At 48.5% G+C, this 14644-nt stretch overlaps 1 protein-coding gene across 4 annotated transcripts in view; it reads right to left on the bottom strand.

Annotated features, from left to right (window-relative positions):
* Positions 1-1786: 1786 nt before the first annotated feature.
* The window catches only part of MECR (mitochondrial trans-2-enoyl-CoA reductase), a 30864-nt gene continuing 18006 nt past the window's right edge, over positions 1787-14644 (bottom strand). For 3 of the 4 annotated variants that reach the window (XM_038531348.1, XM_038531350.1, XM_038531351.1), the window contains exons 4-10: positions 11211-11354; positions 8469-8571; positions 7312-7414; positions 6270-6343; positions 3838-3898; positions 3611-3683; positions 1787-2162 (exon numbers count right to left, since the gene is read on the bottom strand). In XM_038531348.1, coding sequence (XP_038387276.1) covers positions 2002-2162; positions 3611-3683; positions 3838-3898; positions 6270-6343; positions 7312-7414; positions 8469-8571; positions 11211-11354 — 719 coding nt within the window. In that variant the 3' untranslated portion in view covers positions 1787-2001. The remainder of the gene's footprint in view (positions 2163-3610; positions 3684-3837; positions 3899-6269; positions 6344-7311; positions 7415-8468; positions 8572-11210; positions 11355-14644) is intronic. The other variant, XM_038531349.1, reaches the window with a different exon arrangement.

The following is a 14644-nucleotide window of genomic DNA, read 5'->3' as shown; positions in this document are numbered from 1 at the left end:
ACGCTTGTCTCCCTTCCCTGAGAAAACTATAATCATCCTTTAGAGCACAGCCCAGTTATCATCTCCAGACCCCTGGAGGTACTGTTCTTAGGACATTTTGCACGAGGTCTCTAATCATAGTGTCATGAAACTTCCTCCTTCCTGTCTGCCTCCTTGGAAGTTTGTACCAGGGGTTGCTGCTCCCTCTCTCCATGGCTGCAGCTCACCACTCCCCCAGAAGAACCTAATCTTAACTTTTCACTCCTGTAGCCTTTGGGCAGACTCCCCACCCTCTCAGGCTCTTTTGCCCACACTGACCATTCTGTACAAGGCAGCTGCCCCACAAACCTCCAGGGTAGAGGACAAGGGGCAGGAGGGACTTGGGCAGATTGGGGCTGATCCTGAGCCTAGGTGCATGAGGTAGCAACACGTATCCAGAGGATACCTGTAGACCTACCCTAGCCCTGGGCTGAAGCTAAGTCCTTTCCTCCAGAGGAAACAGAAAATGCTCCCAAAGGCAAGAGCAGTATGCCAGGGGCCTGTATACATGTTTGTATGTAACCAAGCCTGAGGGCACTCTGGCCTTCTGAGCCAGTTTTCCCATATCACTTTGCTGCTGAAAGTCCTTCTGTGTCTTCCCAGCTCTGAAGGGTTAGTGCTGCTTTCTTGAACCTTTCTGTTCTGAGCTCTGCTCACACACAGTTCCTACCTCTGTCCTCACACTCTCCTGTCTTAGGTGGCAGAGCCAGGCTCACAGCCCTCCAGATTCTCATATGTACTGTTGGTTTTGCTTGGTACACGTTTTCCTGCTTGGCCTTCAAGATTTGGTGTGGATGATACCTCTTTCATGAAGCCTTCCTCTGAACACCTGTGTCAGTGGCCTCATTAGCCTACTGGGAGGGTCTGTCCCCTGCTCTAGGCTAAGCAACTAGAGGGCCAGCTCCCTCTCCCCTCTCCAGCATCCCTAGCCTCAGGCACATACTAGGTATCCAGTAAATACATTCCAAAGTCTAATTTTTTGCTCTGGGTGAGTAGATCATAAGGCAAACACGAAAGAGTCACATAATTCAAACTCTTTCCCTTGTCTGAATAAAGCTATTCATTTTCAGAGCTCACTTTCAAGCTTCACGTCAGGAAGGCTCCCCTGACCACAGGCCTAGGACAAGACCTCAGTGATGTTCTCATAGCACTTCACACACGTTTAACGAATCACGATGGCAGTTATTGTGCCAATAATGCTGGATTTAATGCTGAGTTTCTCAACAGCAGCACTATGGATATTCCGGGCTAGATAATTCTTTGTTGAGGAAGGCTTTCTGTGTACCACAGGATATTTGAGCAGCATCACTGACCTTTGCCCACTAGATGCCAATAGCACCCTCTCAATTATGACTTAAAATGTCTCCAGACACTATCGAATGTCCCCTGGGGGTAAAATGACTTCAGGCTGAGAAGCACTGGTGTAATAGCCATCTCCCCAGGCATTCCATAGGGTGGTCCAGCCACCTTGGCTCCTCAGCTTGGCATTGACTCTCCTGTGTAGTTGATCCTCCTCCTGCCACAGGCTGAGCCACACACCACCACCCAGAATGAGTCAAAGCTTCCTTTTTGTTCCTCTGTGGAGAGCCTGAGGGTGGAGATTGCATCCTACTGGCTCTTTTATCTGCCAGTGCCCACCCTTCCTTTGCTTTCAGGGTGGTCAGGAAACCATCACCGGGGTACAAGTGGAGGACAGGCAAGGGGCCTTTTTAGGGCTGGGAAATGGCAGGTGCACAGTGAGGGTCCTTCTTGACAGGGATAACTTCTATTGGTTTATATGTGTTTGTTTTTAGGAAGTTCAGACTTTATTAGATACCCTGGGGCTGGCCCTGGGGGAAGCCTTGGCTAGTTTCACAACCCTCCCAGTCGGAAGTGACAATGAGGAAAGGTCAGCCTGGGGAAGGCTGAGAGCCCTGACTAAGGGGCCGGAAACCAGTCCTGCTGATCCATGTCCCCTCCCAACTCACTCCAGCTCCTCTGCAATTAGCACATGGTGAGAATCTGCTTCGAAGACACGAAGGGCTGCATTGAGGCTTCCAAGGCACGCTCGTAATCCTGCAGTGGGACCTCGGAGCAGGCGGGCGCTGTGAGCTGGCCTCGGCCGATGAGACCGCACAGCGTGAGGATCAGCTCCTTGAACTGGGCTGTGGGAAGGTGGAGGAAGTCAGACAGGAGTGTGGCGGCAGGGCACGGCAAGACGACCATGGGCCACCCCAGGTAGTGGAGGTTGGTGCTAAGCTCTAGGAACGCCTTGAGAGCCCAGGTTTGACCAGGGATAGGGAGGCTGTGGAGGCAGCCTGGTCCCTGGTGGGGTAGGACAGAGAAGCATGGGGAGCAGCCCCAGGAGCTGTTGGAAAGGCCTGGAAAACCAGGCCTGTGTGCACACCTGCCTTCCCCACCAGCTTACCAGTTGTGAGGGCTCAGACCCACAGAACCTGACTGGCGTGGAACCCAGAGTCCTGAATGGTAGGAGGGGCAGGATTACTTTGAGGCAGGGCAGACAGGAGAGGCACAGGGAGGGGGTGGGTGTGCCTGGCATGTCAGCTGATGTGGAACAGATGAGCTTGCTCAGGGAAAGGAGCTTTCCTTAAGCACCCAGGACTCCCTTAGAACCCCATAAGTTGAGGTACCCAGTATCCCCTCCCAGGGTCGGCCTCCTCTGTGGTCCAGGAGATGAGAAATGAAGGCCTTGGCTGAGAAATGTTTTTTCGTAAACATAATTTTTTGCAACATTCAAATCTAATCAGAGGATACTAATCTAAACAGAGGATACTCTGTTCAGAATGCTTTGGTGGCTCTTCACTTGCCTTTAAGATAGAGTCTGAGCTCCTTAAGAAGGGTTGTAAAACCTTTCATAATCTGGTCACAAACTCTCTGTCTAGGTCCCCAATCTCTGTGATGGGCTTTTGCATAAGTTACTTTTTTGGCTTCAGACATGCCACTGATACCACCACTTTCCTTCCCTTCACTTGGCTACTTCCATGTGATTCTTCAGTCTCAGCTTGTGGGGGTCACACTCTGGACAGCCAGTCCTTCAGGAGAGGAAGGATAGTGTCCTGGCTCAAGTTATGGAGTCAGAGACTAGTTTATATCCTGGCTGTACCACTCCCTAGGTGGGGTGACTGGGCAAGCTACCTAACCACTCTGAACCTCAGTTTCCTGCTCTATCAAAGGCTAACAATATCTAGACAGCTATGATATTTAAACTGAGACAGAAGTTATATAACTTGTCCAGGTCCCATGGCTAGGCTGGGTTGGAACCTGTCACCAGTGACGGTAGGAGCAAGAGCGCTGGCTCTAGAGTCTTTTCTCTTTACATGGCTGTCTTCTGTGGTAGCCTTCCCCACTGGCAGCTGCTTAGGATGGGGACAGTGTCCACCTTGTTCACTGCTGCCACCCCTCTACCCCAGGACTAGCCCCATGTACCTAGTACCTATTTGCTAACTGCAGCTGTGGCTAGAAGCTATTTTTCTTTAACCTGTCGTGGCACTGGGGAGCCAATCCCCTCTCTAGGCCTCAAGGCGCTGGTCACTTCTGCAGTAGGCGCTGCCCTCTTGTGTGACCCTTGGTGATGGGGCCATCATCCACTCACCTGGACTGTGATCCTTCTTCCACTGGGACAACCAAAAGCCTCGAAGTTTGAGATCCTTAAAAATGAGCTGGCTCTGTGGACACAAGAAGGATGAACTGGGGCTCTGAGGGCAAGTGCTTCAGGTGCTGCTTGAGGTACAGGTTCCCCCCCAGGGACACAAGCACCATGTGGGTCTGGGCAACTGGCGTCCAGGCCTGTGTGCACACCTGCCTTCCCCACCAGCTTACCACAGAAGCTATGACGGGCTGCTTGGCCATTCCCCCGTAGGTCACCATGGTTCCCCCAGGCCTAAAGAGTCCAGAGAGAACAGAGTGGGTGTAGGCAGAGACAGAGCCCTTTTCAAATCTGCCAAAACACTTCTGTTCCAACCCTGGTTCCTGAACCTTGCTCTCAGAATCCTTGGGAAGGTTTCAAAAACTGCAGACTCCGAGGCCTGGCCCAGACCTAATGAATCAGGAAGGATCTCTATTCAAGTGATCTGACAACCCCCCTCCTGCACCCCCTACCAGATGACATGGGATATTTAGCCAGAGTTAGGGAACCCACTGATCTAATCACCCAGTCGGGCTTGGATGAAGTGTGGCAAAGAAGTGTGCTCTACTAAGGAAAACTCAAGACCTGAGTTTAGTCTTGGCTCCCTTCCACTCCTGGATGTGCAGCCTTGGGCAGGGCACAGACATTGGCGCAGACCTCTGCTCTCATCTGCCCATGCTCATTTGAAGGATCAGTGAGATGAGGTAGCAGCTATACACTTAAGGAATGGTGTGGATGGGGTAGAGGACAGTGGGTGACTGCCGTGTAGGAGGGGCCTCACCAGGACCTGCTTTCTGACACCCATATCCACCCCCATGGTCAAACAAGAGAGGCTCAGATAGTTTTTAAAAAATGAATAAACTAGGACTTCCCAGGCTCGACTTAACCTCTATTCCTCTCCCCACTCCCTGGTTCTTTAGGAGTTTGCTGATCCAGGATGATGGCAGGTGTGTGCGGGGTGCTGTGCTTTGTGAACAACAAAATGGAAGAAGCTGCCATGTGAGGCAGGTGACTCTTTGTCTGTGAGGCTGGTGGGTAGTTTGGTCTTAAGTTCCCTTCAGCTAATAGCTGTTCTAGAAAGTAGCTTCTGGGGGGATCAAGCCCCCCATCCCATACCCCTGTACTTATTCTAATCAGAAATGTTCACTGGGTGTTTTCTGGGTGCCAGGCACAGGTCTGAGCACTTCCATGTGCAGTGGCTTGGTGAAGCCTCAGTGTAACCCCAGGGCGGGGGGAGTACTTTTATCACTCTCACTTTATAATGAAAAAACCTAAGGCCACTTCTTAACCTGTGTAGCAATTTGTGCCTTACCTCGGTGTCCCTGGACTAACCTTCTGAGGCAGAAAGGGTTTATATCCTCCATGTCTTATACACAAGGAGACTGAGGTCTAGACTATTTTTCACGTATTGCCTAACTTTCCACAGGCCCACAGCTAATAAGTAGCAGAGCTGGGACTTTGGGACTCCAGTGCCTCTGCTTAGCACTCTAGGTCAAGGCTTCCTCCTATAGTGAGTGCTGTGGGTATGGCAGGCTGCCACAGAGCATGTCCGACTTGGGTGGAAGAGGTGTTCTCAGGAGTCACAATAACTTGGGGGTAAAGCCTGGCCCTCCACCTTCCCAGACCTTGGGGCAAGGTAATTACCCTTTTGGGGCCTTCTGTTAATGGGGATGCAAATAGTATCCCTCGCCTGGGGTCGTCAGGGGTTAACACAAGCACTCTGCAGAGTCTGGTGCAGGGGTAAATGCTCAGTGATTGCTATTACAGCTCTCTGACTACATGACCCATCTTCCCATCTAGCCTGTGAATTCTAGAGAGCCTCCTTGGCGTCTCAGCCATCTCTGTACTCCATAGCTGTTGAGTGCTAGCAAGTATGTATCAACTGATGTTGAGGGAATTCCTGCTTTAGTTGGGAGGCATCCTTTCAGGTACTCTTCAGCTCAAGAAGTTTATGTTAACAGAAAAAACAGTGGAAGGACAGGCACTGTTAATATTGTCAACAATGCTCATCCACACCCCCCCCCCCCCGGTTGGGGGATGATAGGTAACCTTTGTGCTTAATTTTTCCTTTGTATTTTTTTTAAAGATTTTATTTCTTAAGTAATCTCCACACCCCATGTGGGGCTCAAACTTACAACCCTGAGATCAAGAGTTACATGCTCCACTGACTGAGCCAGCCAGGTACCCCATCCTTTGTACTTTTACATGCTTTCAAAATGTTTTGTAACAGCATAATTTTACCTTTAAAATTAGAACCCATTTTTAAAAGCTAATAAAAAAATTTAAAAGCTGACAAGCTAAAAAAAAAAAAAAAAAAAAAAAAAAAGCTGACAAGCTATGACTAAGTGACTTTTTAAGATGCCCCTAAGTTATGAATCCTTTACCTATATCCCTATCACAAAAACCTTAGCTATCTACTTTTGGGGTCCCTAGGAAAAACAAAGCAGATGGATCTCTCGATCATCTATAAAGGAGGAGGCTGAGAAGGGAAGTGCCTGATAACTGGGACAGGACTGGGGTCCCAGTTTCCTACTCAGGGTTATGCTGACTTGGTCACTTGACAGTCCTCCTAGCTAAAGGTGTGGAGAGCTCTGGCCAGCTGGGCCTGCAGGGCCGAGGGACTTACGCTAAGTGTCGCAGCAGCTCTGTGGAGCTTTTCCCGCCAACACAGTTGAGAGCAAGCCGAGGCTGGGGCATATCCTGGAAAATAAGGAACCTGCAATGAGGGAGCTACCACTGTACACATGGGGTTTAAAGCTTGCCACAAGCCAGCACTTCCTGGGCCCAAGTGTTGTGTCACAGGGAACGAGGGGAGAAAATGGGATGCCTTCAAACTTGGCCCAAAGAGGACCTTTGCTTTATCAACTTAATTCTGTTATCTGTTTTAGAATTTTGTTCAAAACTCATCTCTGGGAAGGAACAGATGGAGGGCATCTACTTTCCTTTTTGAAGGACTTCAGTTCCCCCGAGGGCACCTCTTCTCTGCACTTACAACTCAGTTAAAGTTGGAGGTGTTGATCTCTTGCTTCAGAACCCTTCTTAAGAGGCACGTGTTCTCAAGTGAGTGTGTGTGTTCGGTCACCCAGGGTTCAGAGGAAAGAGGCTGAGATACGGTCTGGTCACCTATTGGGTGTGCTGGGGGTGGAGGTTCTGGAAGGTTAAGAGATTGTGACTTCAGAGAGCCCTGACGCCACCACTTCTGTCTTCTGCCCTTGGTGAAATCCTTGATCTCTTCTGAGTCTTGGTTTTCTCATCAAAAAGAGATAGCACCTACTTTGTAGAGCTTTTGAGGGGATTATCAGATACAGTATAAGAAGGATGTTTGGAGATGCTTTCCTTTCTCTTCCTTTGCTGTGCTTCAGGTCCCCGGGGTCCTCCCAGCTCGGAGATTCACACCGGCTGCGAGGACTGAGGGGGAGCACTACATATATTCAAACCTACACATCATCCAGAGTTTTTTGAACTTTGTCTCTCCTGCCTCCCTCATAGCACCTGGGCCCTTAATGCATGCTGTCACCTGGCTGAGGGAAGGGGCTTTATCTTCCACATGGAGACAAAGGGAGGATTTGGAGAGGAGCAGTGGGGCCAGTCCCAGCTTATCTAGCAGGTCAACTTTCTCCAGGGAGATGAGCATAGAATGAAGGCACAATGCCCGTCATCCTAGGTACCTTAAAGAAGTTTTTCATCTCATGCTTTCTTAACTCCTCTTCTGTGAGAACATGCTCGGCCCCCAGACTCTTCAGTCTATCAGTCAGCTCCTGGAGGTCAGGTCTAGAAACCAAACACAATCCATGGCCTTTGGTCACACCTGCTGGCTCTACCACAGGCTCCTAGGACCCCTATGCCACAGCTGTGAGAACACGAGTTTCTCTTTGTGGGAAGCTGGGATTGAGTGTAAGCCAGGCCTCACACAGGGGCTGGCTACCTGATTTCATCACACTCCAACCCCTCTGAGCCTCAGTTTCATCACTGGCATTACAGGGTGATTTCTACAGCCCTTGCCAGCTCAAAGGTACAAGAAACTATCTGGCCCAGGGAAAAGTCATTTCACTTCCTGACTTTTTTGTCTACTGAAACAACAAACTTCATTTCCTTTCGCCCACACTTTTCAAGGAGCTCTTCAGGGTGTTGTACAAACATACTCCAGCCCAGGCGTGGCTCTGGGTCTCTTTGGCCAAGGCAAACAGGGTAATTTTTGTTAACACAACTGAGGGGATAGGGAAGGGAGGAGAATGTCAATTCTCTTCCTAAGACTGGACTTCCATGACAGATGTAGCCACGTTCATTGACAGTGAGGCTTAAGGCAACTGGATAGTATGGTGGAAAGAGGACGAGCCAGGGAGCTAAGTCTGTCACTGACTTGCTATGTCTTTTTTTTCTCTGAAACTTGTTTTCTCACTGTGAAACAGAAATGACAAGCCTGCCCCATCTCCTTCACATCATAGTGCAGTTCAAAGTGCCACACAGATGCAGGGGGAGAAAGGGCCCTGGGTTAGACAGTTCACAGTAGGAATAACACAGCTTTGGATGTTCCTAAATACGAACTGTGGCTTTGAAACCATGGGTTATCACAAGTCTCACAAAGTCTTCAGCAAGGGTCAGATCCACCTCCTTCCTGCCCTCCCTTTACATTTGGGATGTTCATCACCCTACAGCCAGAGGCCTCCTGGGCCTTTCTTGCAGCTGACATCTGTCAGCAATCTGTGTCACTGCGGAGGAGGACTGCTTATGCACATGCGCCACCTGGTGGAGATGGGGGCGCCTGTGGGGATGCCGTGTGGAAAGGCTCAACCTGCGTGCACTGGGATCAGGTCTCCCCACGCACCTGTCTCGGACTACATTGATGGTCCTTAGGCCTAGGGCTGCGGCGATCTGGATGACTGCTTGCCCTACTCCACTGTTGGATGCATTCTGGATGACCCAGTCTCCTGTGGAGCCAGGAAGAGACCCAAGTCAAGCCCTGGAGACCTGTAACAGGTCAAGTGCTTCCTACCTGGGGTTCTATTATAGAGCAAGAGAGAGGTGTCCTCAGGCTTGAAATGACCCACGACCTGGCTGTTGAGCCTTCTCAGATCTTGGGAGTGTTGCTTATTCTTCTCCCAATGCCCTTTCAACCCCAAATTCCACAACATCCATGGTGCCTCCCATGACTTGGCAACTCAGAGTCCATGCTGTAAGTAATTTAGATCCACTGTGTAAATCATTTTATATCTTTCATCATCTTCTTGATTTTTATGTCCTCAAATCTCTGCTTAGGTTATTTTCCATAGTTTGCAACATTTCCCTCTTTCTTCCTTCGTTTTGAAGTCCTATATACCCTTTGAAGTACAGCTCAGGCGTGGCTTCCTTCCCATCTCCCCTGTGTGTTCCCCAGTGCTCTGCAGGTGGTGTCCTATCTTGTACTTGGTTTTGGATAGGTCCATTTCTAGCAAAAGCCTGAAGCTGGCAGCTTCCTGAGGGCATGGCCATGTCTTATTCCCCCTTTGTGCTGCTTCCTACAGGCACATTGCCTTGAAATGAGATTAGAACTGTGCTAGAGAAACCTGCAGCCCCAGAAACAGGGTCCTACAGGTAGTCTGTGGTCAAAGCCCGGGCCTGGCTTTGGAAGTAACCAATGGGGAGGCAGCATTGCATGCTGGGGAAATGTGGGCTCTGAAATAAGATGGACCTCATGTGAGTACCAGCTGCCTGACTGTAACATGGGACAAGTCATGACCTCAGTTTCCTTCTCATAAGACAGGAATCCTGGGAGCACCAATCAGAATGCTCCTCATTAGTCAGATGCCATTGTGTTCAGGAAGGTGCTGTCATTTCTGAAATGCTGTCTGAAATGCAGGGATCTGGTGCTACAGACAGGGGAGTTCCTAGAAGAAGAACACCCATTCTCTGTATCCAGGCATCAGCACACAGATTGTCACCCATTAGTAGGTTATGAAATCAACGTAGTGGGTTGCAAACAGAATCTTTTTTAAGTTAAAATTCCAGAAAATAGAATTAAAAAGAACATGGTGCAGCACACATAGTAAGGATAAATACTGCTCTGTGAAACTTTGGTTTCCATTACACGGTATATATACACATACACATATACATACATACATATACACACACTCATATGTACTTATGTATTGGATTATAAGGTAGACTATAATTCTCATTATGGGTCAGTATGACAACTTAGTATAACACTGATCTAGCCCAGGCCACACCTGCCCCAAGGCAGGCAAGTGGAGAGATACACCATGAGTACCTGAGGTGGGGTGGTGTCAGAATGCCCTGATTCCAACTGCAGCCCAAATCAGACGTGGCCTGAGCGAATGAGGAGCAGGTGATCAAAATGCCTCCTGCACCAGGACTTGGGCAAGGGTCTCTGGTCACCTGCCTGGCTTTTTCCACCAAAGGCTCCAAAGACCGCTTTGGCACAGCTGTGAGGACCTACATTTCTCTTCATAGGAAGCTGGGACTGGTTTTTAGCCTGCCTCGAGCAGTAGTGGCTACCTAAGCTTATTGTGCTCCAACATCTCCGCTTTAGTTTTGTCATCCGCATGGCAAACCTCCAACAATGGGGATGAACCCAGCCTCCTGTCCGTGGGAGGTTAATTGTGAGGTGGGTTCCATGAGGGTCTTTAGAGGCCCCCTCCTAGGAAGACTGAGCCTTGCTAGCCCACAGTAGTAACCAGCCTTCCTTGGCTTTTCTGTCTTCTGTCTTGCTGTGCCCGTCCCCTCACTACTTCCTAGGATCACCTTCCCTGTGAACCATCCACCTTCAGTCCTAGTCTCAGGCTCTGCTTTCAGAGTCCCCTGAATAGAACACCGGGTTTTGTCATTTCCTTGCTAAGTGATCTCACGTAAACAATTTCCTTCTCTGGACCTCAGTTTCTCCATTTCTGAACAGGAAGAGTGATAAAGTAGCTGCTAGTTACTGTGCTGTATGCCAGGCGCTTGCTGAGTGTCACGCTGCAGGTTCTCTGTTAACTCTCACAACCCTTACTCTCCATCTGATGGGTGACAGATCTGATAATCTGAGACAGGTCAGTTCCCAGTGAGAGGTGAAGCCGGGATTTAGACCTAGGTTGTCTGCCTGGGGCCTGAGCTCTCAACCAATGATAACACCCTCACTGCACTGCTTTGAAGGTTTGATGCAGTTGCTGGGGTAATGCACGTAAAGGCACTTATGTGAACTAGAAAGTGTCATATGAATGCTGAGTGGAATTACGAAGTTCAGCATTTTACTGAAAACACAGGCACTGTGTCTATCTTGTCTGGCTTTGTATTTCAGAGCTTAGCACAACTCCACACGTTTTTGCTGAATAACAGAATTCCATCCCAAGCTCTAGGGAATGCAGTCCTCCAGCGGTTATCCAGAGTGTTCTCCCCATGAGGTTTCAGCATGTTTTCTAGGAACCAAGCTAACAAAGCAAAAGCAACAACCACACACTCACCCAGGTTAGCAGCCCATCTTCCTCTCAGCTCCTTCCTGGTAAGTTCCTATGGTCTCAGGATCTGGATTTGGGTCACGTCCCAGCCAGGAAATCCCGGCCTGCTCCCAGTACCTGTGGGTTCCTACCTGGCTGTAGCTGCTCAAAATCCATCAACATCCTGTAGGCTGTGCAGGGATTGACACCCAGGGTGGCAGCACTCTGAAGAGGGATGTCACTTGGAACTCCGATCAGTGCTTCCTCACTGAACACAGCCTCGGTCCGCCAGGTTCCTGAGTCAGGGGATGAGTCCAGGCTAGTGAGAAAAGATCCCTCTCCACACCTGGCCCCAGATCACCTTCCTCAGTAAACTGGCACCAAAGACATCAGCCTTCAAGTAATACTTGGAGAAAAAATAATATCTTGAAATCCTTTTGAATCTCTGTGAGTCCTCATGATAGTTCTATAAAGTAGATTTTGTTATTCTCACATTAGTTACCATTAGATGTAGCTTATGTTACCCAGCAGGTGGCAAAGGATCTGAAACTATTGGACTCTGAGGAACATCATGACATGGGCAAGAGAAGCTGTGAAAGCCCCCATTTTCCTACTCGGTCCTCCTTTTCCTCATTGAGGGCAGGTTGACTTGGGTGGTATTGTGGGAAAAAGCATGAAAGTAGAAGTCAAAGGCCTAAGTTTGGGACCTGATTTTGCTGTTCTGCTAGTTGAGCAAATTCCTAAGTCACTGAGTTTTGGTTACCCTAATATATGAGTGACACTGGCAAGAAGAACCTGACTGGCCTCCTCCAAGAGTGCTACACAAACCAAATGACAGAAGGTAAATGACAAATGCCTGTAAACTGGAGAGAAATGACCATTAACCTCCAGCCCACATTCTAGTGGCAGACAAAATTGTAAAATGTGAGTGTGAGAAGGCTCTTAGAGCACTGAACACTGAGTTTAACCTCCTTATTCAACAGGGCAGGAAACCAAGAGAGTGACTTGCCCAAAGTCACCTGGCCAATCTGGGCTGCCCCTTCCATCTATAGATACTTAGCCAGGCACTTGAATAGCACAGATGCATTCCTGCCTTTTGCAGAGCTTTGTTCCAGTGGAGAACAGGTGAAAAACAGACAAGCAGGTACAGTAACTACAAATTATAAAGGCAGAAAGTAATACTGGGGAGAATTACTTGAGATGGGGGTCAGGGACAGCATCTCTGAGGAGATGCAGGCTAAGAGTTAAAGGATACAGATGCCAACCATTCAAAGACTACATCAAGAACATTCTAGGGAAAGGAAAAAGCATATGCAGAGGCTCTGAGGCAGGACAGAGGATGGACCTGGAGGATACACACTGCTGGGCAGAATGATGGGAAGACACACCTGGGCTATGGCTAAAGTGGCTTGGGCTAGAGGAGCATCACTCAAACTTTCAGGATCTTGACCCACAGTAACCATGAGTTTTGGTACATTCACATATATAAATATGTTAACATACACATACATATACATAAAACAGAAACGAAAGCTTTAGGGAACAATATTTACCCTACTATGTATAATGCAAGATTCTATTTTGACTGATTTTAGTAAACAACAACAAAAAATGCTGTTTGTAGCCCCCTAGATCAATTTTGCTAATGGGTTACAACTGGCAGTCTGACAGGTGCTCACCCATGCAGGTGGGATCCTGTATAAAGCAGAGGTGAGGAGGACAGACTTGGGGGTCAGACAGACACAGATTTAAGCCTTGGTTCCACCATATACTCACTAGGTCACCTTAAAGAAACTGTTTGGAACCTTGCTGGCTCAGTGTCAGGGCTCCTTGGCCTATGCCTCCAAAGCTCTGGAGTGTGTGCACCTACCTAGTTGCTGGGATTCTAACAGTACCCTGGCACCACATGGTCAGGCATGGGGAGTAGGAGATAGCCTTGATGACTACTAACTGTGCTGTAGGAGGGGAGAGACGATGTGGGCTTTAGAAGGACCAGGTAGTGGAAACAGGAGGCAGGGACACACTGTTAAGGGCTGCATCAATCCCAGAGTAGATCTGTGGCTGAGAAAACAAGACACTGAAAAATTGAAGGGTTCCTTTGGAATCTAGGAGGTACCTGGGCATTCTCTGGGCTCCACCTAGCCTAGTTTTCAAATCCTCATTGTCATCTTCATAATCATAGCCCCCATTCATTTTAGCCAAATATGTGCCATGTATCTATTCTGCACCAAACACCTAGTGTAGGGCTTTCTATGCATGCAACTAGGGGTGTTTTCTAATTCCCCTTAATGGCAGGACAATGGAAATCCAGCCTTTGACATGAATTTCTGGGGCTTGGCAGTCCTTAATCCTCTTCTCAAGAGAACCTGGGATGGGGGCAGTACCCATGGTCAGCCCCAAGAACTTTCAGGGTTTTAAAGTAGAAATCCTTAGACTTCAGAATGGGGGACCTGCTTAAAAACCCCGGCTCTGCCAGTCATGATTTGTGTGACTTAGAATTATCACTTCACCTTTTTTGGCACTCATGTCATAGTGTGAAGATTACAGCCTTTATACAGACTATCATTGTGCCTAGTACATAGTAGATGCATAATGTCCCTTGGTTTCCTTTATTGACCCTAATTCCCATGCCATAGTTGTCAGGACTCCTGTTCCTCACCCCTGTGCAACTGACCCTTAATCATTTCTACCACCAAATACAGGGTTCGGCAAACTACGGCCAGGCCAAACCTGGCTCACCACTTGTTTTTGTAAACCAAGTTTTATTGGAACAAAGTCATGCTCACTTCTTATGTATTGTCCATGGCTGTTTATGATGGCAAAGTTGAATAGAGGCAGTATGGCCTGCAGAGCCTAAAATATTTACAGGTTGGCTCTTTAAGATAGAGTTTGCTTCTCCCTCTGTGTGTCTGCCTCTCTCTGGGTCTCTCATGAATAAATAAAATCTTAAAAAAAAAAAAAAAAAAAAAGGTTTGCTGACCCTGATCTAATGCATACAGAAATTTAGTTTGTCAAAATTGTTGTATGTCTTCCCTCAGTTGAGCTGCATGAGTGAGTTGGGATGTGCCAGGCAATGACTTAGCTGCCCTGCAGAGATGAGGAAATAGACTCGAAGTAGCTGTGGCTTCAACAAGCTCACCCACGGGGGTGGAGTGAGATTCCCAGGCTGCTGCTCCTGCTCCTGCCCCATGCTGCCTCGGGAGGGTTTTGAGTTTTTCCAATGAGAAAGTCAGTCCATACATTCTCTGGTCCAGTCTCCCTGGGGACTGGACGCATGTAGGGAAAAGCTGGCTCTGGGCACAGCTTGAGCTTCATGGCTCAGTACCACGAAGGATGACCAAGGTCTTGCCAGTTGAGGACTGATGTGTTTAATGACGGTCACTCTTACAAAACTGCAGCCCTTACCAGAAGAAAGACCATATCTGTTCACTGCTGCCTTCCAGAGCCCTGCACACAGCAGACTCATGAAATCCTTGCTGAATAAATGGAGTCGATTATAGTCCTGGCCATTATAAAATCCTCATGCTCTTTGGCAACTGGTAGGAAAGACTTACCTTTTGTCCAGGGAGAAATCCCTGTTCTGGCT

Source organism: Canis lupus, chromosome 2 (genome assembly GCF_011100685.1).
Source record: "Canis lupus familiaris isolate Mischka breed German Shepherd chromosome 2, alternate assembly UU_Cfam_GSD_1.0, whole genome shotgun sequence".
Classification (NCBI taxonomy): domain Eukaryota; kingdom Metazoa; phylum Chordata; class Mammalia; order Carnivora; family Canidae; genus Canis; species Canis lupus.
Note: the sequence above shows the minus strand (reverse complement) of the source record. Positions and strands in the feature narration are given on the sequence as shown.